Source organism: Gadus macrocephalus, chromosome 2 (assembly GCF_031168955.1).
Source record: "Gadus macrocephalus chromosome 2, ASM3116895v1".
Lineage (NCBI taxonomy): Eukaryota > Metazoa > Chordata > Actinopteri > Gadiformes > Gadidae > Gadus > Gadus macrocephalus.
Genome location: NC_082383.1, coordinates 758,338 through 781,159, shown reverse-complemented (window position 1 = coordinate 781,159; position 22,822 = coordinate 758,338). Strand labels below are relative to the sequence as shown.

At 52.5% G+C, this 22,822-nt stretch overlaps 4 protein-coding genes across 5 annotated transcripts; 3 read left to right on the top strand and 1 right to left on the bottom strand.

The window, feature by feature from the left end:
* Positions 1-121: 121 nt before the first annotated feature.
* On the bottom strand, positions 122-12,778 carry LOC132470106 (trichohyalin-like; the record flags this gene model as incomplete). The annotated part of the gene is made up of 17 exons (XM_060068290.1): positions 12,644-12,778; positions 11,758-11,848; positions 11,328-11,373; positions 10,083-10,431; positions 9,703-9,769; positions 9,328-9,436; positions 7,099-7,155; positions 6,864-6,932; positions 6,670-6,759; positions 6,445-6,554; positions 5,473-5,870; positions 5,124-5,344; positions 4,908-5,012; positions 1,524-4,703; positions 1,246-1,393; positions 512-617; positions 122-314 (listed from the first exon to the last, which is right to left on the bottom strand). Coding segments are annotated over exons 2-17 (5,265 nt in total), but the record flags the coding sequence as incomplete, so codon positions are not given.
* Positions 12,779-12,803: 25 nt separating this feature from the next.
* natd1 (protein NATD1) lies at positions 12,804-16,044 on the top strand. Its single transcript, XM_060069410.1, has 3 exons — positions 12,804-12,939; positions 13,503-13,621; positions 13,953-16,044. Exons 1-3 carry the CDS (start codon positions 12,840-12,842, stop codon positions 14,067-14,069), a joined length of 336 nt encoding a protein of 111 aa, XP_059925393.1. The 5' UTR covers positions 12,804-12,839; the 3' UTR covers positions 14,070-16,044.
* Positions 16,045-16,711: 667 nt separating this feature from the next.
* Positions 16,712-18,566, top strand: tmem11 (transmembrane protein 11). The gene is made up of 2 exons (XM_060069212.1): positions 16,712-16,848; positions 17,999-18,566. The coding sequence occupies exons 1-2, from the start codon at positions 16,802-16,804 to the stop codon at positions 18,513-18,515; spliced, it is 564 nt and encodes a 187-aa protein (XP_059925195.1). The 5' UTR covers positions 16,712-16,801; the 3' UTR covers positions 18,516-18,566.
* A 675-nt stretch (positions 18,567-19,241) lies between these two features.
* On the top strand, positions 19,242-22,779 carry dhrs7b (dehydrogenase/reductase (SDR family) member 7B). Of its 2 annotated transcripts, XM_060068934.1 has the most exons (8): positions 19,242-19,573; positions 20,131-20,199; positions 20,538-20,714; positions 20,882-21,000; positions 21,206-21,416; positions 21,657-21,749; positions 21,834-21,986; positions 22,199-22,779. In XM_060068934.1, exons 3-8 carry the CDS (start codon positions 20,573-20,575, stop codon positions 22,435-22,437), a joined length of 957 nt encoding a protein of 318 aa, XP_059924917.1. In that variant the 5' UTR covers positions 19,242-19,573; positions 20,131-20,199; positions 20,538-20,572; the 3' UTR covers positions 22,438-22,779. The 2 variants fall into 2 exon arrangements, with proteins under 2 accessions (XP_059924917.1, XP_059924909.1); XM_060068926.1 differs by lacking the exon at positions 20,131-20,199.
* Positions 22,780-22,822: the final 43 nt, after the last annotated feature.

Sequence of the window (22,822 nt, the reverse complement as noted above, 5' to 3'; positions counted from 1 at the left end):
CCTCCTGGTTCCTTGGCCCCTGGCTCTCCTCCTGGTTCCTTGGCCCCCGGCCCTCCTCCTGGTTCCTTGGCCCCTGGCTCTCCTCCTGGTTCCTTGGCCCCTGGCCCTCCTCCTGGTTCCTTGGCCCCTGGCCCTCCTCCTGGTTCCTTGGCCCCCGGCCCTCCTCCTGGTTCCTTGGCCCCTGGCTCTCCTTCCGGGCCCCGGCCCGCCTCTCCCTCTGGAGCTCCTGGACCATCTCGGCGTTCTCCACGCAGCGGTGGGCGTGCTGCAGCGACAGGACCTCCAGCTCCTCGCGCAGAGCCTGGAGCTCCTTCCTGCCGAGCGCGACACCAAGCCCAACGCACGCACACACCACAAGACACACCACAAGACACACCACGCCACCACGCCACACCACCACACCACACATTCAATGGAGGATTTTGTCAGTCATTTGTTAATGGTTAGCTAATGCCATATGACTGTTAGTGATGTATACTGTATTTTGTGTGGTGAAGGAGCGGCTCCTCACTGGTGTTCTGCGTGCAGCCGGGCGAGGTCGCCGCTCTCCAGCAGCTGCTGGGACTGCCGGCTCCTCCTCAGCTCCTCCTGGTGCGTCCTCTTCAACGCCACGATCGCTGAGCACCAAACAGGTCAGGGTCTTTGACGGCCTGCCATCCTCCAGGCTACTACAGATGCTACACCAGATGCTAGGTCCGATGCTAGGTCAGATTCTACGTCCAATGCCTCGTCCGATGCTACGTCCGATGCTACGTCCGATGCTAGGTCAGATGCTACGTCCGATGATAGGTCTGATGCTACGTCCGATGCTAGGTCAGATGCTAGGTCAGATGATAGGTCAGATTATAGGTCAGATGCTAGGTCAGATGATGGGTAAGATGATAGGTCCGATGCTAGGTCAGATGCTACACCACATGCTACTACTTCAGATGCTATGTCTTATGCTCCGTCAGATGCTACTACTTCAGATGCTACGTCTGATGCTACGTCCGATGCTAGGTCAGACGCTACCTCCTATGCTAGGTTGGATGCTAGGTCAGATGCTAGGTTAGATGCTAGGTCCGATGCTAGGTCAGACGCTAGGTCAGACACTAGGCCAGACAGTTTAGTGGCTAGGTCAGACTCTACCTCCTATGCTAGGTTGGATGCTAGGTCAGATGCTAGGTCCGACGCTAGGTCCGATGCTAGGTCAGACGCTACCTCCTATGCTAGGTTGGATGCTAGGTGGGATGCTCCTTTGTTTACCTGCCATGGTGGCGGCGGTCTCCTCCTCCAGCAGCTCCTCCTTCTCCTTGAGGAGCTCCGCCACCTCCCTGGTGTGCTGCTGCCTCAGGTCCTCCACCAGCCGCCGGTACATCTCCTCCATGGCGTTGATACCCTGGTCACACGAGGCCTTCGGGGAACAAACACCACAGGGTTCAATGACCGTGTTCGATGGCTGTACAGCTAATCTATTGATGATACTATCTACACAGCGTACTGGTTTGTGGATTAAATGGATGAATGCCTCATGATTTATTTACCTTCAGTTTTTCAAAGTCTGCCTGGTACGCCTTCCTCATGGTCGAGGTGTCGTCGCTGTCGCCCGTCTGGCCTCCCAGCTCCGCTCCTGCGGTCTGGCCCTCCGTCTCCAGCTCCGCCTGCTGCCCCTCTGGTCTGGAGGAAGGTTCCTCTGGTCCGACGGTCTCCACGGCGGCGTTGGGTTTGCTCGTGTCCGATGGTGAGGTGCTGGAGTCAGAAACGGAGGCGGATTTGGAAAAGTAGACCACCAAGTGCTTCATCTCTTCTTCGTGGATGCGCTGCAGCTCCCTGATCTTTTCTTGGAACTGCTTCTCCAGTTTGATGATCCTTTCCTTGTGGTCGTTCTCGATGGTCTGGATGTTCTCCAGAAGCTGGTGGTTGCCGGCCTCTGCGACCGTTCTCTTCTGTTCGAGTTCCTCCAGCTGTGTTCCGAGGACAGTCTTCTCCTGTCGGAGCTGCTCCAGGTCCCGGCTGCATTGTTTCTGCTCCTCAAGAAGAACCGCTTCCTGCTCTTGGCTCAGTGCTCGCTGTCGGTCGTGCTCCTCCTTGCGTTGCAGCGTTTCTAGATTGAAATCCAAGTAGAGTCTCTCATAAAGGTAGATCAAGATGGCCTGTTCCCGTACCCATTTAGAGTCTGCAGTGGAAGGAGTGTCCACGTTTTGGTCGACACTGCTCTCACTGCCTGCTTCGATATCGCGGAGCTCTTTGCAGAGTTCCCGTAAGGTTTGAGCCCTTCTTTGGAGCTGGGATACGAGTCTAGCTTCCACTTGTTGTTCTTTGTCCTTGTTGAAGGACTCGCTAGCCTCTTCTCTGCCTCCGTCTTCTGGATCTCCTTGCTCTTCGTGAGCAGCAAACTCTGGCGGCCAAACATCTGCCACGCTTGTTTTAGTTATTAAGGTCGGATCAGGACACTTTTCCTGGGCTTGCCAGCAAGTTCCATATTGCCCCTGCAATTTAAAAGCTGTGTATATAACCTCTGCCTCAGCACACACTCTGCCAATGGCACAGTTCAGAGACTCGCTGCTGTTTAGTTCCTTCTTTAAATCTATTCTCTGAGATGTCAAGCATTTTAATCTTTGCACAACATCTCCAACATGGGTACTTGGCTCCAGTTGTAAGAGGGCAATGCCTTCTCTCTTCTGCAGGGCAAGAATCATCTTTTCTACCAGTAGTGCCTCGTTCACCAACAGTCTGCCAGCGCTCCCTTCCAGGACGTCTGAAGCAGTGTCACTGAGGATGACCATCTCATCCCCCGTTGATATCTCATTCCTGTTGATCCTACTCTCCTCTCTGATGGAGTAGTACGACTCCTGCTGTTGTTCTTCTGCGTTCTGCTCTCCCTGCTGGAGGCAGGCCACTACGGTGGCGAGTTGTTTCTCCAGCTCTGTGGCGTCGATTCTGTTGTGGCCGTCTTTGAGATTGTGATGCAGAGCGAACAGTGTCTGCCTCGCTGCCTCCACCGCCGCCAGCGCAGCCCTGAACGTGTGGACCAGTAGCCTCGAGCGGCGCTCCGTCTGCTGGGCGAAGCGCTGGTTCTGCTTGGCCTGTTTGTGGAGCAGCAGGCTCAGGTGCTGCGCGGTGGCTTTGCTCTGAGTGAGCTGAGAGCAGAGGTGAGGGTCCTGGCACGTCATGTGACTCTGGTGGTCCTCCAGTCTTTGGGTAATGTTCCTGAGCTTCTCCTCCGTGACATAGAGCTTGGTCTCAAGGACCTGGATCACAGCCATGAACCTGTCCTGGTCCTCTTCGTTTGTGACAAAGTACTGGAACGAGGGGTCGATCGAACGAGACCGGCTTCTGGCGTGTTCTTCATCGGGTGGATCGATGTTCTGCTGGTTGACCTCTATGCCGGTTAGACCGGTGGACGTCAGGCTGTTGGACCGAACCTTAGGAAGGCCGTTGCTCATATCGAGAGGGGCTTCGTCCTTCTGCCTTTGGTCATACTTCACCGATATCACAGACTGGTCCTGCTCAGGAGAAGCACATGAGCTTACCTTCAGCACCTCGCTGAGTTTAACTTCGGTCTCTTCCAGACTGTTCCCCAGAACCTCCATCTTCAATAAGACCTCACTGAGTTCCTGCTCCTTGCGGTCCAGAAGCCTCTCGTAACCTTCTCGTATCTCCTGCAGCTCTCCCTCCCGCTCCTCCACCTTCCCTTGGGCCAGCTGCAGGTCCTCGCTCACCCGCTCAAATGAGTGCTCTAGGTTGTAGTAGTCCGTCTCCTCTGTCTTCAGGCGCTTCTGCAACCTGTCCACCTCTGCGTCCACCTCCCCCAGCTGGTTCTCCAGCTCTTGGCAGTGGCATCTGAGCTGCTCTCTTTCGTCCTGTAGTGTCTGTACGGCAGCCACCGTGCACGCCAGCTCCTCCTGGAGCTGCTGCTGAGCCTCTTGGATGTCCCTGGTCCAGGAGGGGCCTTTACTCAGACTCTGCACCTGCTGCTCTGCTCTGGCCAGCTTCTCCTGGAGGTCCAGGGAGAGGCGCTCTGCCTGGTCCAGGCCCGAGGCCAGCCTCCTGCGCTCCCGGTCCTGACTCTCCTGCAGGAGCACCAGGTGCTTCTGCAGGCGGACCTCCTTCTGGGCCTGTGCCTCCTCGTTGGAGCGCAGGCGAAGCGTCGCCTCGCGGAGCCGCTCCCTCAGGAGGTCGGCCTCCGCCTGGACGGCCTGGTGGCCCTGCGCCTCCTGCTGCGCCTGCTGCTGCGCCTCCTGCTGCGCCTGCTGCTGCGCCTGCTGCTGCGCCTCCTGCTGCGCCTGCTGCTGCGCCTGCTGCTGCGCCTCCTGCTGCGCCTCCTGCTGCGCCTGCTGCTGCGCCTCCTGCTGCAGCTTCAGCAGGGACCTCTCCGCCTCCCTCCTCTGGTCTTCACTCTGCTGCAGCTGGGACTGCAGAGATGTGATCTGACGCTCCCACTCTTCTCTGCGGTCTTGAGGGTGCTGCTGTTCCTGAGGGTGCTGTCGGTCCTGAGAGGGCCGGCGGTCCTTCCCCAGCTGGACGCACGCGGGAGCGGCGGCGGCGCCGGTGAGCTGCAGCTGGGACTGCTGCGCCCACAGCTCCACCCTCCTGCGGAGCTCCGCCTCTTTGCCCTCCTCTTGGTGTGGCCTGTGATCCGCCAGCTCGTGGCCGAGGTCGTGGTTAATCCTCTGCAGCCGGTGGAAAGCAGTCGCTTGCGACGGTGAACTTGAAGCTCCGTTCTAAAAGAAGACATTTTGCAACTCATGAAGGGAAATATTTCAAACAATTTTGTAATTCGCTTTTTCACTAAATTTAAATGTATGCATGTAGCCTGTTAGGGCAGGTGTAGTCACACATCAGCCTTAAGGTTAATATAATTATTATTATTTGTATTATAAAGTAATCTGAAGTCTGATGACGTTCCTCTGTGTGATGCGTCGTACCTGAACCTCCCCTGCTAGGAGGTACTGCCTCTCTCGCTCCAGCTGATCCTGCAGGTTCTTGTTCAGCTGCTGCAGACGGGTCAGCTCCCGCTGGGTTTGGTCCAGCTGTGAGCCAGCCAGGGAGCGTCCACGGTGAATCAGTTAATCAGTACAGAGGAGCAAAAAGGACTGAAACAGTAAAAACAGATCGTTGGCCGACAGACGCATAGACCACACCTCTTCCAGAAGCTGTCCAGTTTTCGTCTCAGTCGTCGGTTTCTCCTTCTCTTGTGGGGTGCCACGGGCGTAGCTGACGGGGGCCGAGGGCTCCACCCGCGGCCCTCCCTGCCCCACCTCCCCCCCCTCGGCCTCCCCCCCCTCGGCCTCTCCCCCCTCAGTGTTTCCGTCCCCTTCTGACCCCGGAGGCCTCCCCACACCACCGCAGGGATCCGCTGCCCCTGAGGGGTAGATGATACAGAGAGGAGCCACAGAGGATGATGAACTGGAGAAGGACTCCTGAATAACGTATCAGAACACAACACCCTGATAGGTACCATCCCTCCTGACGGCGCGTTCACCCGCTCACCTGGATCAGAGGCTGTGGCGACGGGCGGCCGCCGGTGACACACGGCCGGCTCTTCCTGCGGCTCCTCCTCTTCCTCTGGCTCCTCCTCTGGCTCCTCCTCCTCCTCTGGCTCCTCCTCCTCCTCCTCTGGCTCCTCCTCTGGCTCCTCCTCTTCCTCCAGGTAGGGCAGCCCACTGGGGACCGGGGAGGAGGAGGAGGAGGAGACGGCGGGGGAGGGAGACTCCGACAGCAGGGCGGCCCCGTCTGCAGCCTCCGCCGCCTGCTCCTGCGCCTCCTCCTGAGGCTGCTGGGACGTGGCCTCAGAGGGGTCACATGACCGGCGGCGGGCCTCAGGGGGGTCACATGACGCGCGCCGGGCCCGTCTGCCGCCGTCTTGCCCCGAGGACTTTGTAGAAACGCTGAATTGTAACGAGACACAGAGCGGTGGTGAGGGGCGCCCGCTGGCCGGCCGTCGCCCTCCCTGGAGCCGGCCTCGTCGGCTCGGCCCTCAGTGGACTGTAACCTCCCGGTCCGGCTGTTAGGAGACGCTGGGTGAGGGACAGCCCAAAACCCAAGCACCCAGCGTGCCGGATCACTGGGACTACGGACGTGTGTTTTGTTGTTAGTACCGCCTCTGTTTCCGTGTGTTTCTGCCTTTCCTTCGTTAAATGCTCACCCTGCTTGGCACCGAGGGGGGAGGCATTAGGAATTCCCAGCATGCAATAGTGCTGTGTGCAGTATTTAGTGTAAATAGCTTGAGCCTTGAATTAACCGCCCTAGACGACTTCTGTGTACGAGTCGGACCGACCTCAGGGGGCTATCGATCACTGAGGGGCTGGCCCAGTGCTCCCTGACGGCTCTCCAGAGGCAGGGCCTTCCAACCCCCGTCGTTCACTAGGAGACGGCCCGTTTTATAAGGCGAACTGAGATAAAGAATACCACACACACATTTGATCAGATACATAAATCCTGAAGAGCAGGCCGTCCCCTTACCCCTTGACCTCTCGGTTAAGGTCAGGCCTCGTGTTGGTCAGCACCGCCTGGACCCAGTTCTGCCTGGTCCCGAAGGTCAGAGCGCACAGCGTGTGAACTCCATCTCTGGTCTGAGAACATGCACACGCTGGCATATCAGCTGGGTAACATGACGGGCTATCAGCAGTGACTATTACAGCCAGGATAATCCGTACTGGTTGAGCCATCACAGTGTGTGTCACTCACATGGACCTGGAAGCCGTAGTTCTTGTGAGCGGGGTACTCTGTGATGTCATAGCAGGTAGACAGGTCCATCTCCCCGTCCGCCTCCAACGCCTGAAACACACCAGCAGGGGCCGCAGAGTACCGGGGGTCAGACCCTGACCTCTGACCTCCTGATGGGAGGGGCTGGGTCCTAGGCTACAGACAGTGACACAAACCTCTTCAGCCGCGGGGTCCCGGTAGAAGCTGAGGGTCTGGTGGTCCAGCACAAACCAGTGTCTCTGCCACTGCAAGGGGAGATCAGAGTCAGTGGGAGCACTGGGATTCACTTCATCAGACTCAGATAGCTGAATTCTGTTTGCATTAAAGAGGAGAGCGCATCAGGGAGGCTCCCTCATCCTATCATCTGTTCATCCATTCATCTATTCTTCCTTCATCCATCCATAGATTCACCTGTCCCTTTGAGTCCTGGCGCATCATCCATCCTTTCTTGCGGTCGGCTGCTTCAGCCTGCAGGGAACAAACTGATATTTAGCGCAATATTCTATTATGTTCTTCCTCCAGAACAACAGTGGCTGTCGATGACCAGCAGGGGGCAGAACGATCAGGACCGGGTCCTCTGCGGGAGAGGAGCTCAGAACGGAGCGGCCAAACTCCGCAATGATGGGGCGTAGCCATCACTTCAGAAGTGAGGGGGACAAGTTGTTCAGAGGTCTATTGAGTGATTTATCATCCTCTCGCATTCAGTTGCACCTCTCCTTAGTGGCTACAAAACCACAAACAGCACAGCACCAGGGGACCGACCCTCGAGCATCTACAGGGTAAGTAGCCCGATAATTAAGTGCCAAATGACAACACTGAACACGAAAAGTTCTGTAAAACACCATTCTTGTTTCAAATTATCAGCACCAAAATGGAATGGAAGTGACAAGGTAACAGGGTAATAAGCAACATAATTTAATTGAATGGCAAGAAGTGACGAGTGAAAGTGACAACAATAAACATATCGACATGAAGATGTAGCTATTTTACATTTGCCGTCGTCAACTATGACAAAACAGATGTGCAATCAAGACTAAGACCAGTGGCGGCTGGTGTTCAAAAATGTTGGTGGGGCACAGTAATAGACAGGGGGTCAGGGGGTCTCAGGTTCCCCCCCTACAATTTTTTGAATTAAATAGATTTGATTTCCTGTATTCTGGTGCATTTTGGGGATGGCCACTACCTATTTACCTACTATTCATTCCGATTCATAGCCTACATCCTGACTTGCAGGGCCTGGACAAGCTTACACTGCATATACAGACCTACTTATGGCCATTCCAGCAGCCATTGCTATTTTACCCATTGTTGTTATACTGATATTGAGACAAATCATGATCACTGTCCTATAGTGCCCATTTTTGGTGAGTCTCAATGTCTACTTCGTATGCAGTTAGAAATATGGGACAGTTGCTTCATTTTGTTTATATACTACAGGCCGAAAGACTAAATTAATATGTAACTTACTTGCTCCACTGACTAAGACAAATGGTATGACCTATACCTGCTTTCTTTAAAACACAAATAATGCAGTAGTCAAATAATATCTGCAAATAAATAATAAACAAAAAGTCTAACCCTTAAATATAAACTACATATTTAAACATCCATGTCAGTATTTACCTTTTGAACTAAGGGAATCTAAGGCTACAGGCTCTCCTGATTAACTATATTATAAAATAATATTTTCACTTCTAGATTTCTTTTAGACCCAAGTAGAAACAATAATGTAATACAAATGAAATAATGGTTACATTAAATAAAAAGTAATACATTTTCGATGTTGATTATCCTCAACAGTTACTGTGATGTTAATATTTGTGGCCCTTCTTTGGACCTTGGGTGACGTCTGCGACATTTGTTATTAATTTATTAGACTATATGTATTTTTCGAACTTAGCATGGACTGCAAGGTGCATTCCATTTTCCATGAAAGCAATACTGGGTGCTCCCAGACATGGTGTTATCACATGTCAGTCATGGTCTAGTCACAAAGTTCTCACGGTTGTTATTTTGCAGTAAAACAGCTCTTAAGAGTATAATTTATCCAAAAAGTTACTCAAGGAAATGTAACAGAGTAATTGTCACTAGTTACTATCACCTCTGCACCTAGCAAGCGATTTAACATAGGTAACAGTTAACAATAGTTAACTAGCTTAACTTGATATATTGACATATATTAGTCAGTCATCATTTAGTTAAACAAAATGCAACAGTATTACTCAATTTAGACGGTTTGCTTGGAAAAAACAAGGTGAAGTTGTTTGCCTCTTGGCTGCTGGTTTGCTGAACATGCTTGAAAAAGATCTGAATCAACGTCTCTGTGATTTAAATTACAACACGATAGCGGTGTTTGCCACCTGGCTCCGTCTGCTCATGGTGCGTTCAAAGGTGGCTCGGAAAAACGTGTTTCCACGTGTTAAAAATGAATTGAATGGTTGTAATGGCTGTAAAAAAGTGCGGGGGGGAGAGCAAGTGTACGCGTACCCCGCGTCCGCTACCCCCATCTGACCAAAGCGATGCTTGGGTTACCAAGACATCTTGATTCAAATCCCTGAGAAAGTTACTAGTTGTTTAAGGATATTCTTTATCCAGGTATCCTCACAAAGTTTTAATTTGAACAATTCCCAGGTATCCTACCCTTGTTTGGTTATGATGGTGCGGCTGACGAACATCACTGGACGGAGGACAGGAGTCCATCCCTCCCAGCTGATCGGCCTCGCTGCGGGAGACGCTGCCCACCTGAGCCCTGAAAGAACCACAGAGACATCATGAGCCCTGAGAGAACAAGAGAGACACCATGAGCCCTGAGAGAACCACAGAGACATCATGAGCCCTGAGAGAACCAGAGAGACATCATGAGCCCTGAGAGAACCACAGAGACATCATGAGCCCTGAGAGACATCGTGAGCCCTGAGGGAACCACAGAGACGGTCTGCTTCGTCAGACGGAGACCACTGACTGCCCACACCCGCCTCGTAGCGCGTTACATCATGGGTCTGAAGCGGAGCTCACCCGGGGGCCGAGGACGGGGGTCCACGTCTGACTCGGGAGTTGGGCATGACGCGTGCAGACGGGGGTTCTGAAAACACAACCGGACGTTGCTCATGGGTCACGGCTCTATTCGGGATCAAGTTGTTTCATTTTTGATGAGTTCTGTGTCTTCTTTCTATACTGTTGCGTTGTCACAGTGTATGAGCATTAGATTACAACGACTAATGAATGACTTCTAGAGTAGCCTACAGTAGAGCAGAATAAGGTTAAGGCTAGAATGTAAACATAAGTCATAGTAATACTGTACAAAACAATCACCAAATAAATGTATCGCACACGCTCACGTATAAATGTGAATGAAAACATAAGACAAGACGACCGAGTGGACCCGAGTGTCCTACCGTCCCTGGCGGCTCCCTGGTCCAGCCGGCTCAGCGAGCGGTAGCTCCTGAGCGGACCTGCGGAAGGCGGCGGGAGGGACGGGGCGCTGCGGCTGCTGCACCCCGCCGGGTTGGCCCCTCGGCCCTCGGCTCTCCGGCCCCGGCCGCTCAGAGCGCTACTGGGCTTGGAGCTGCCGGTACCGCTGCTGGAAGCGATGGGGGCAGTGTGTGTGGTGGTTCCCACGTTCCCGCTGCTGCCCCATGAACTGGTGCTCCTGCTGCTCTCACGACCACCAGACCCGCTGTTCCTCCGAGCGCTAACACCACCAGCCGGGTTACCTTCACCCTCTCCGGCGGGCGCGTCTCGTTCCTATCCCGGAGCAGAAAGAGGAGGGGGGGGGGGGGGGGGGGTTGAGAAGGGAATCCACACACGCAAACGCAAACACAAACACAAACACAAACACACACACACACACACACACACACACACACACACACACACACACACACACACACACACACACACACACACACAGAGCAGACAACATGGAACAGCTATACTGCCCAGTGTTAAATGGTGCGTAAAGCTTAAACACCTCTCCTTACCAAACGTCTTCTGAGGCACTCGTTGTCCAACCTTAGAGAGTATCTTTTAATCCCTGGGATCTTTTAATTTGCTTAAGTGCCATGCATCAAACACACACACACACACACACACACACACACACACACACACACACACACACACACACACACACACACACACACACACACACACACACACACACACACACACACACACACACACACACACACACACACACACACACACACACACACACGGGGGCGCGCGCGCACAGCCAAAGCTTAATCACAGATGAGTCGAGTCAATTCCAATCTGCGAGAGCGAGGCGTGATCTGCCCAATGCGGAGCCTTCGACGTTCACATAAATCTGGACTGGACCGCATGGCGGAGGATCAATGAGCCGAGGCCGGAGCGGTGTCAGGACTCTGGGTCAGGTCTCAGTGAGTCCTGATCCTGATACAGAGTCCTGACTCAGAGTCCTGACTCAGAGTTGACCCAGACTCCTGACTCCGAGTCCTGACTCAGCAGCATCAACGTTCTCCTGTCTCATAACCAGCTGTCTGCTTAACTATTGTGCATTGGGGTAACCGTGTATGTACTGCACTTGTACCGTGTGGGCATCATTTAAACAGATGACACGTTGAAACAAAAACAGTATCAGCTGCTGATTGACAACTCACCCGTTTCTTAGGGGTCGGTTTGGTGGCTGGTGCCTCATGGCCTCTGCTTCAGCGGAACAGAATCAATCAATCATATCAGCCAGCAGGTGAAATGTTCTCAATGTTACAAGAAGAAAAACAGAATAGACTAGAAATGGAATCCCGCTTTTCCAAATCCAAAGTATGCTGTTGCTAATGAAATTATTTATGCGTTAAGTATCATGTATTAAAAAGATAATTGCCAATTTGTGTCATTGACTAATTAATTCGATTTTCCAAATCTAAATGATTATGAACGTTATGTTTACATGACATACACATTGAGACCATAGCCGGGTGGTGTTGAGTTTAGGACCAATCAGGGACGTGGATATAGCCTAGTATTATATACAGGATCAAATCAAACACAAGAGTCTTACTCTGGAGAGCATTCAGCCAGAAACGTACTTACTTTAGTTTCTTCGACATTGCTCCAAACCATTCCTGTTGTAGTCCATGGAGTTTCGTCCCGGAGTGTTCTTCACATGAAGCGCGTTGTGATCCTATCAACAGGAGGGGAACATGGTAGCCTACCATAATAACAAGGCGTGTGTGTTGGTGTCTGCGCACACACGGACCCCTAATCCAACAGAGGAGTTGACACAACCCATTAGTTTGGGGGATTAGGAGAAACAGCTTTAGCGAGGGAGACGAGTGAATGAACCGGACAGACTCATGTCTGGAAACATGCAGACTGTGCCCAGCAGAAGGTGCTCAGTCCCACTGGAACAAGGTTATAGTTTTACCTCAAGGACATACTTTCATTTCAGTGAGGGTTGGTCTCTAACCCGCTATTCACTGCTCTACTTTATAATAGAACAGGATAATATTATGACACAACTTGTAAATAATTGAGGCATCCATAGTGAATAGATTGTTGCAGATAAATATGATATATTTCAGTATAAATCATTTTGTAAGCCTCTTGCAGTTATTGTGTAGGCCTAACTATTGAAGAGTATTTTTCTTCTTCCTTTTACAGGTATGTTATGATTTAATTTAAGATTGATTGAGTTAGATTAAGGTCATATCAATGTTATTATGCATATTCATTGGCAGTCTAAATTGGTCCAATATATTGTCTTAAACATGGTTAATAATTAAACCAACGATGTGCTTACAATTGTCATTAAAGATTAAGCGTAATAAACTGCTTCAGTACATAAACGAATGGCTCTTCTGGGAGATCATACGATTGAGCTGGTATGGCGAAATTGGCGATTAAAATCACATCCTTTGCAATAAAACAGCAGAGCAGAAATACCCTATTCTGCAGCGTGGTCCATGCTGGTATTTACCGAGTCTCTCTGGCGCCACCTGGCGTCCAGACGGGGCTCCTCTCCTCCCATTGGTCCGCCGTCACGTGACGCCACAGCTGATTTCCCTGTAGTGTTTTGCTTCTGGTCTCCATGAATCTGTTTGGGCCATTTCTCACTGCTCCACTTCGTCCTGGCGCTCAGCAGTCCCCGTTTAACACCCTCTGGAATAGCGATAATGGCACATGGATCACAATTAAATGTCCTCGAAATCAACAACTCTCCAATCAACGTTGAGCACGATAAGAAAAGACGCCAGTTTGTGATCAGACTGAATGGTAAGTTCAACAACACGTCGGGGAGCTAGCTGGCTACATGTAGCCTGGTGGTCCAGCACGGGGGAACGACCGACCGCCCGCGGACAGCCTCTCCTGCGGGGCTTCAATCCCCGGGGTTTGGAGCTGCCGCTGGTGAAGCGCTGCAGGTCGGGGTGTGATGATGATGCCGTCGCCCGAAGCACCACTCAACCCGCTCCACCTGGTCCGTCGGGCCCACTAAGTGGATCCATTCCCCACCGGTGGATGGGATCCACTCCCACCCAGTGGATCCACTCCCACCCTGCCCGTTGTCCATCGTGGGGTCCTAGACCTTTGGTATCGCTCATTTGAGGAACGGGGTCATCGGGTTCCAGAAGAACCAGTCCTTTGTACAGCGTGTGATTCGTGCTTCCGTTACATTTGGCATTCTTAGAGGAATCTTCGTCAGTGTGGTGTTTGATCAACATTGTTCCGTGATTGCGTCAAAGCATTTTTTTGACATCCTACCCGGTGGCTTGGGCTGATGATGAACGTGTATGAACGGATGAGGCGACCACTTGTTGACGCTCCGTGTCTGTGCTCAGGGTCCCACGACCGCGCCGTGCTGCTGTACGAGTACGTGGGGAAGAAGACGGTGGACCTGCAGCACACGGAGGTCCCCGACGCGTACCGAGGCCGCGGCATCGCCAAGCACCTGGCGAAGGTAGCGGGCATGGGGCGGGGAGCCCGAAATTCAACCCACCGTCTTGCAGACGGTCCTTTTGAACGTAGTATTGAATCGAGTATTGAATTTCGAATTAGCATTGACTTTCGATGCACTTTTCTAACCAATCACTAAAACAGATTTCATGCATGTCATGTGTTTTTATGTAGCGATCTTAAAGCTTGCATTTCTGACCAGATATAACGCGTCTGACCAACCGCCAGCATCACCAAAAGTTTGCCTCAGAAACTTCAGATTGACGTGTTCAACCCGTGTGCTCTGTTATCACGTGGATGCTGGGTTCATGTCCTGTTGTTTCTGCCGCCTCTAGGCCGCCATGGACTTCGTGGTGGAGGAGGACCTGAAGGCTCACCTGACCTGCTGGTACATCCAGAAGTACGTCAAGGAGAACCCACAGCCACGCTACTTTGAGCACATCTACCAGTGAGCTGGTGGAGGAGGAGGGGGGGGGGTGTGGAGGAGGGGTTACTCTGGGTGGAGGAGGAGGAGGACCAGGGCACACACCCCCGCACGGACGGAGAGAGGGAGAGAACGAGAGAGACATCTTCTCCTCATACTTTGGGGGGGGGTGGATGTCCACATCACAGGGTCTTCAAGCCCCTGGTTAACGAGACATTATGTAACTTAATGAACACAGAGGGGCTTCGGCGGCCCGCATCGAGGAGCCGGACTGCGGGCCTCGGGCAGGGACGGCTGGGAGATGAGTGAGTGATTCACTCGCCGTGACTCACCAGAACACAAGCAGCCGGCCGAGCTACTCTTCCCCAGCCAGGAGGAGCCTCTTCAGGGTACAGGCCAGCGGCAGCACCTGCATGTCTTTGTTTGTTGAGTCCTCTTGACCCAGGAGTGGAGGAGGTCAACACGAGGGGAACTCTGTTCTAGGTTGTGACGCTTCGAGGTTAGCTAGCCTCACGCTACTGCTTTTTATTTAGCGTTGATCTTTCACCCTGAAGCTTTGTCGTGACCTGGGATACTTTAGTCTGTCAAACTGAAGGGTTCGATCAGTGCTACGTGTGGAGAAGTGAAAATATATTTCTGATCTGGGTTTTTCTGTGTTTAGGATAAGATAGGCTTGTTTAGTTTCAAGGTCGTATTATTCTCCAAAGGGCATGTGGGGTTGGGTTGACGAAGGCTATTTTTCAGATCCTGTTTTTTTTTAGGGCAGAATATATCCATCATGTGCGACTTCGGAGTTGTGTATTTTGCTGTTTTTGTGTTATTTTTTATTCTTCTTCTGTCACTCTGTCAAAACAACTTGTGAACTTCAGAACCAAAGAGCTCAATCTAATATCCACCATCCATCCTTGGACAACCAAAGATGGATCAACCTGTCTCAGCAGAGAGACATAGACACGTAGAGATAGACTGGCTCTCCCACTGTGCTGTGCAATAATAGATCATATAGAAGCTAACCCCCCCCCCCCCCCCACACCGTCACTAGAGCCCCGTGCTTTAGGGATACACAGTTTGTCACTTTTCATTTCCATGATTCAGTTGTTCTTCGGTGTTCCCTGAGGTGATGGTCTCGTTGAGGGTTCTGTGGGCGTAAGCTGAGACCTCACTCAGGAATAGGTTTGTTATTTACCTGGAGGCCGTTTGAGTCGTCCTCATTCTGAAGCACTAAGCACTGAGAGACTACAAACCAGGTCAATAGTTACACTTGATCTACACCTGGGACCTCCTCCTCTCCTCTCCTCTGGGACCAACACCTCCGGGACCTTCTCCTCCTCCTCCTCTCCTCTGGGACCAACACCTCCTCCTCTCCTCTGGGACCAACACCTCCTCCTCCTCTTCCTCCACCTCTCCTCCTCCTCACTCCTCCTCCTCACTCCTCCTCCTCCTCCTCCACTCTAAACAAACCTTCAGGTGAATCTGCACAGGAAGTGAAAGGTGTTCTGCTGACTGACACTGGGGGCCACACAGGGCGATTAGTGCTAGGCCTTTCTGCTATTTTCTGTTCTTTTTTAAGCTACTTCTATGTAATTATTGTATAGTTACATGAACTGACCCTACAGATGCATTAGATTCTTGTTTTTCATTGTTTGTTTGTTAATAAATAGTTGAACACGTGTCCGGGCGGTGTTGACCTCCAGCCACAGGATTCAAACCGCTTCACGTTCTCAGATCACGCTTACTATAACCAATGAGGAACCGGTGTAAATACTTGTTTTTAAGACCGAACATAATTCATAGAACACTTTGTTGCTGTGAGTTCTACTCCCAACTTTATGGGGGGGTTCTCTGTCACTGGATACTGGCTGGCGGCCAGTTTTTTGGGGGGTCGCTTCAAAACAACGGTGGTCACCTTCAACCTAAACCATTGCAATCATCTTATCCAAACCATCAATTATTATTATTTTTATTTTTCCATAAATAAAAGTTATACTTGTGTGCAAATGTTATTTTGACAATAGCCTGAAGCAGACAGGCTAGAGACATACCAGTCCTCCCAGTGGTTATAATGCTGCCTTCATGTAGCCTATTCAGGAATCAACTGAGCTGAAGACCTCCACTATTGGAGACATGCATTATTCAGAGTTCACAGGTTGATAAAAACTCCTTATATGAAACCCATACATCCAATTACCGGTTTTGTTTTTACTCAATGATGTCATTTTGAAGATTTGACGGATTAGTTGTGCAAATGTCACAATGTTCCGAAACATATTTAGTATTAGCTAACAATCTATTGACCAATAGACGAACGTGTCCATCACGCGTTGCAACCCGAGACCCCTCAGACTGCCAGAAAGCGCTTGTGGGAAAAGTCGATCTGTCAAAGCATCTGCAAACATTTGTCGGTTTGGATTTACAATTAATGATTTGTTATTTCCCAACGGTGTTCCCAAGTGTGTCAGTTCGATCCATCTTTATATTTTTGAGTCTGTTGTTGTCGTGTCTTTTTGAAAATTGTAATACAGTTCGTCGACAAAGTCGTTGGGTTGTATAAAGTATGAAGTTATGTAATGATGTTAATTTATAGTCTGACCTCTCTCACATGATATTGTAACTACGTCATATTACGCCGCGTAAAATCAACGATGGGATTTGTAGTTCCCAGTGGTGCACAACCCATTACCCCGGCGCTTCCTGACACCTCAATACCCACAACCCCCAGCTCCGTGAAACGTCAGCCGCAGTCAGCGTTGCATCTCCAACATGGCGTCGCTGGGAAGGAGGCGCGCTGTCCCAGTAAACAGGGAGAGGTCAGTCCGCTAAACCTTACCTTTGCACGGTTGTCCGTTACCGGGACCTCTTGTTCCCGCTGCGGTCCACGCAACCCGTACCCCCTCCGCGCACGGAGCCTCGGGTTCTAAACCGAACGGCTCCTCGCGTTGCTGAGCGGGGCGCGATCGCATCGGTAGCTAAGGTTAGCGGCTAACAGCTAGCCTGAATGTTATCGGGCGCCTGGCTCCTCAGGTGATGCGTTGACCCGCGGGGGTCCGGATACGGTCCTCAGGGGCTGTCTGGAGGAGGGCAGGAGGCCCCAGACACGTGCTGCTCCACGTTATCGATCTGCTCCGAGAGAGCCGATCAGCAGAACTCCTGATCACTGACTCCTTTGGGAGCTTGAAGGCTATCGTTAGCTCAGAACGACTTAGGACCAACCTTGCGTTTCCTCCTGCTACGGGGACCGACCCCCCTTGGGCTGAAGGTGTAACGTGTCCCCCTCCATCAACCCCGGGTGCAGCTCGCTGCGGGGGTCTGACGGCGGGGGGACGCTGGTCAGCCCGATGCCCTTTCAGAGTGGCTTTCCTTTGGGTCAACTTTCCTTGAAGGCCTCTTAATGACAAGGAGCGCATAACCAGTCGATTTCAAAATATACGATCTAGGAAGTCGTGATATGACGGCCCGATTGAGTGTCACGGAGCAACAGTCCCGCCTGCCCTTAGCCCGCGGTGGAATGTCATGACTAAAGTAGTGGATGAAGTTATGCAGTTGGAGAGGTCTAGTTGTCCCGTCATTTCTGATCGTGTTTTTCCCGTCCTCTGTAATACGCTAATAAGTATTGATGGTGATTTTATCTGGTAAAGGATTTTTATCTCTTGATAATGGAGACATTCAAACGCTGTTCTGTCAAACCAGTTTATCGCAGGGATCTCACTCGTGCAGTGAGGGTTGTGTGTTAAATGGAGATCGATGTTCACGTTAGCAGGTCTTTTGGGGTGAAACTTAACGTCCTGATTTTGATGGCTCCATGCTAGGAGATGTGTCCCATTTAACGCTTAAAAGCATTCTGTAATGTGGGTCACGGTGGGTGAGTGTGCGAACTGAACTCTTAATACGTACCCTGATGTTGGCATGACAACGTGACCCTCCTGTGGTCTGACCTCTGCCCTCCTGTGTTCCCCCCAGGGGAGTGATGGCGGCCACCGACTGCTACATCGTGCACGAGATCTACAACGGGGAGAACGCCCAGGACCAGTTTGAGTTTGAGCTGGAGCAGGCGCTAGAGGCGCAGTACAAGTACATCGTCATCGAGCCCACGCGCATCGGCGACGAGACCGCCCGCTGGATCGCCGTGGGCAACTGCCTCCACAAGACGGCGGTGCTGTCGGGCACGGCCTGCCTGCTGACGCCGCTGTCCCTCCCCCCGGAGTACTCCCGCTACGTGGCGCTGCCCGCCGGCGCCCTGAGCGTGGCGTGCTCCGCCCTCTACGGCATCTCGTGGCAGTTCGACCCCTGCTGCAAGTACCAGGTGGAGTACGACGGCCAAAGACTCTCGCGGCTGCCGCTGCACACGCTCACCTCGTCCACGCCGGTGGTGCTGGTCCGGCGCGACGACGTGCACAGAAAGAGACTCCACAACACGATAGCGCTGGCCGCCCTGGCCTACTGCGCCAAGAAGATCTACGAACTCTACGCCGTATGAGGCCGCCGCGGCCGGCTCAGCCAACCACAGCTGGAGAGGAGGAGTTTAAAACATAACTAAATAAATCTGAATATCAATTTGAATTGAACCCCCAGAAGTTAGGAACAGAGGCCGGTTCTAGGGTACCATGACACCCGGTCACCGGGGTAACGAGGTATCAGGGTACCCGGTACCAGGCCAGGGAGCTCTGCCTGTTGGCCGCTTCCATGTTGAACTTGAAACAATCACGGGACGGAGTTTAAACCAGAAGGACCCCCCCCCCCCCCCCCCCCCCAATGTCCCCCGCCTGTAAATGACGACCTCCGCCCCTTGACCCCTGACCTCCCGGTACCGGAGTCTGGAGTCTTCTGGACAGAAAGTGTTGCAGTTTGAACCGGGCCGAGTGTTTTGAGTAGTACCGTCATGCTCTGCCCCCCCCCCCCCCCTCCCCCCATGTAGTTTACCGTGTCCCTAACTCGCTGAACATCGCCCGTAGACACTAGGATATTAACTCACCTTTCTGTATTTTATTTTTGCTTTTTTTCATTAAAGAGATTCTACAGTGTCTCCTGGACAGAGTAACACGTATGTTATTTCATGTGTAAATGTGTTTTACGTACATCTGCATGACTTATGACCACCACACAGTGGACTTGAGCGGGGAACACAGCTGTAGTTATCTTCTAGGTGTTGTTAAAAAAAGATCTACAAGATCTCATTCATTTAAGGTCACAGTTGTACCCTAATTCTGCTCAAGCAATGCAACGATTCCGAACACCTTGGAATAAGGGGTCTGGGTTTCAATGATTCAGAATTCCTACAACCAACAAAATGACAGTGGTTTCAACGTTTATCAAAATGTATGTAGAGAGTATTAAGTGGAACAGAGCAGGTGGACCTAATGTTCTGATTATGTAACTAAGTGTGAAGGTGTCATCACCGTGAATTGGCAGTGTGTGATTGTCTTCAGTTCTTTAACGATACAATTTCGAGGGATTTATTATTTTCCGCTCTTATTTTGAAAGAGGCCGTGGATGATACGGTGGTCTCCACTCAAGCCTCCCTCGCTCCTTGCTCTGGTGAGAAACGGGTGAACGCGTCTACATAACCTCCTTAAGGTAGAAAGGTAGAAAAATGTACTTTAGTGACTTGTTTGGCCGTCACCACTGTTTCGGGCATTGGTATGCCGCGGTCAATAACTTGTCGTGTAGACCTACACAGTTGCAATTTGAATAATGAATGTTGGATTCTACAGTGAAAGCAATAAATTCAGAGATTAAATAAATATATATTTTAAGTCATTTGTTGCTAGAAATTATCCTTACCCTTGTGGTCCTTGTTACTGGAATCATTTAAATGCCTTCGGTTTTGTTGGTTATACAACCAACAAAATAATGTTTTTCTATGGATTATTTTTGAGGGACAACCAGACCAATGCTATAATAAATAAATTCACGCAAAATATATGCGAAATTACTCTTCCAATTTTTAAAATGTTGGTTCGATGCTCCCGTGAATGTGTCAAACGTCAACCCCCACAATGCAGTGCGCGCCACTTCCCGGGGCGCACTGGTGCATCCTGGTAACTCTTCCGGGTTTTGAAACGGTAGTTATTCCAATTGTGTGTTCTTTCCAGCCGTCTCCTATGATCTAACTGATCCTCTTCATCAGTGTCTGTCACCTCCGTGTGTATAAACTACAGCAGGTGAGTCGGTTCATACCGAGGTTAGCATTAGCTGACTAGTTGCCTCAAAGCTGTAGCATGTCTGTCTGACACTAAGAAGGTTCACCAAACAGGGAGCAATGTAGCCTGTTGAAGATAGATAACTGTGGCAGTGTTTTGTTAAATCACAACGAATTTCTCTCCGATCGTCTCCAGCACCGTATATATAGTCGCGTGATAAAGAACATGTAAAGTGTGTGTGTGTGTGTGTGTGTGTGTGTGTGTGTGTGTGTGTGTGTGTGTGTGTGTGTGTGTGTGTGTGTGTGTGTGTGTGTGTGTGTGTGTGTGTGTGTGTGACGCCGCCTGCTGGTCTCTTGCAGGTGGTGCTGGTGGAGCCGCTGCCCTGGAGCGTGTGATGGGTGGGGGCCCCCTCTCCCTGGTGCTGGGGGGCCTGGGGGTCCTGCTGCTCTTCAGGATGGTGCGGAGGCTCCGGCCGGGGGCCCGGGTCAGGGACTCTGTGGTGGTCATCACGGGGGCCAGCTCAGGGCTGGGCAGAGGTCAGAGGCCGCGGGGCGAACCAACTCATGATGACCAGGGGGGGTTCTACACCTCTGTCTAACCTCTGATGTACCAACCAACACACATTCTGTGGGATGTTGTGGTGTTGTTGTGTGTGATGGGACGCATTGTGATGTTGTGCGTGTTGTGATGTCCGATGTTGCAGAGTGCGCCCGTGTGTTCCACGCGGCGGGGGCCCGGCTGGTTCTGTGCGGGCGCCACGCCGGACGGCTGCAGGAGACGGTGGAGGAGCTGAACGAGGCGGCGGGGCGGGGCCACACACAGGTAGGGGCCGGGGGGCGGGGCCAAACAGGTAGGGACCAGGGGGCGGGGCCACCCACAGGTAGGGACCAGGGGGCGGGGCCACACACAGGTAGGGACCGGGGGCCACACACAGGTAGGGACCAGGGGGCGGGGCCACACACAGGTGGGGGGGGGGGGTGAAGTAACCTGAGTTAGTTTATTCTGGACGATGTCCCCTCCCTCCCAGACCCACCCCCCCAGCACGGTGACCTTTGACCTGTCGGAGGCGGGGGCAGTGGAGCGGGCGGCGGAGGAGATCCTGCGTCTCCACGGCAACGTCGACGTCCTCATCAACAACGCCGGCATCAGTTACCGCGGCAACATCCTTGAGACGGACCTGTCGGTGCAGCGCGCCGTCATGGATACCAACTACTTCGGACCCGTCGCCCTGACCCAAGGTCCGTTAAAACGCATCATGTGACACATAATGTGACGTCTGAATCAGAGGCGAGCTGAAGACAGGATCCTGTTTAGGCCACTCTTCCTCAGGTCGTTCTGTGTTTCTGTTCGGGTTTTTATGTTGCTATCTCCTTCATGCTCCTCCTCCCCCCCTCTTCCTCCTCCTCCCCCCCTCTCTTCCTCCTCCCCCTCCTCACCTCCCCCCCTCTCCTCTTCCTCCCCTCCCCTCCCCTCCTCAGCCCTGCTGCCCTCCATGGTGCGGCGGCGGAGCGGCCATGTTGTGGTCATCAGCAGCATCCAGGGCCGGATCGCCATCCCGCACCGCTCGGCCTGTGAGTCCCCTCTGAGCGCGCCGTGTTGGGGGCGGGGCTAGCCGCCCGCCAGAGTGTTTCTGACCGCCGCTCCTCTCCCGCCAGACGCCGCGTCCAAACACGCCACCCAGGCCTACTTCGACTGCCTGCGGGCCGAGGTGGAGCGCTACGGGCTGGAGGTCAGCGTGGTTAGCCCCGGGTACATCCGCACCAACCTGTCACGCAACGCCATGACGGGGGACGGCTCGCAGTACGGAGGTGAGGAGGAGGGAGGGGGGGGGGAGGAGGGAGGAGGAGGAGGAGGAGGAGGAGCTGGGTTCAGCATAGAGAGGGGCTCAGTTGGTAACACCATTCAAAGCTTCCACACATCAGTGCGTCTTTAAGAGCCAAAGGGCACACAACAACCATAGCCACCGTCAAGCCTTCCTAACCCATAGACCCCCCCCCCCCCCCCCCCCCCCCGGCTCTAGTCCTGGACCGGACCACGGCGATGGGTCGCGACCCCGCGGACGTGGCGCGGGCTGTCCTGGAGGCCGTCCGGAGGCGGAGCAAAGACGTCCTATTGGCCGGGCCGCTGGCCACCGTGGCGCTCTACCTGCGCACGCTGTGCCCCGCCCTCTTCTTCAAGGTCATGGCCATGCGCGCCCGCAAGGTGCAGCGGCCGGAAGCAGCAGGAGGAGGTGGAGGAGGTGGAGCAGGAGAAACATGAACCTCATGTTTGATGTGAGACGGTTCTACTCTGGTGTGTTTAATGTCTAGGTCTAATGTTCGTGCTCCTATAACCGTGTTCTGTGGAGTGGTCTGAGTCATGTGACTCGACCGATCATATCGTCGTATGATAGTCATGTGACTCGTGTCAACGTCAGCCGCTCCCGTTCCATCTCCTTTGGTCTCACTCGCTACCGCCTGCTACTGACTGCTCATCCTGCCGGTCTAAAGACTTCCTGAAACTAGGACTTTAGATAAGGTCACGCCAAAGCTGCACGGCGTGAGTTCTGCCACTAATGTCCTGCTTTTAATTGGAAAACATTAAAGATACTGACCCAAGATGTATATCGATGTCCTCACTTTCTAGTCTCCTATCCACAGCTAGC

Coding starts and splice junctions, on each gene's coding strand:
- natd1 (XM_060069410.1), top strand. CDS start 12,840: ATGGCACATGGATCACAATTAAATGTCCTCGAAATCAACAACTCTCCA. Junction 12,940..13,502: donor GTTTGTGATCAGACTGAATG/GTAAGTTCAACA, acceptor GTCTGTGCTCAG/GGTCCCACGACCGCGCCGTG. Junction 13,622..13,952: donor TCGCCAAGCACCTGGCGAAG/GTAGCGGGCATG, acceptor TGCCGCCTCTAG/GCCGCCATGGACTTCGTGGT.
- tmem11 (XM_060069212.1), top strand. CDS start 16,802: ATGGCGTCGCTGGGAAGGAGGCGCGCTGTCCCAGTAAACAGGGAGAG. Junction 16,849..17,998: donor GTCCCAGTAAACAGGGAGAG/GTCAGTCCGCTA, acceptor TGTTCCCCCCAG/GGGAGTGATGGCGGCCACCG.
- dhrs7b (XM_060068926.1), top strand. CDS start 20,573: ATGGGTGGGGGCCCCCTCTCCCTGGTGCTGGGGGGCCTGGGGGTCCTG. Junction 21,001..21,205: donor CGGGGCGGGGCCACACACAG/GTAGGGGCCGGG, acceptor CCTCCCTCCCAG/ACCCACCCCCCCAGCACGGT. Junction 21,750..21,833: donor CATCCCGCACCGCTCGGCCT/GTGAGTCCCCTC, acceptor CTCTCCCGCCAG/ACGCCGCGTCCAAACACGCC.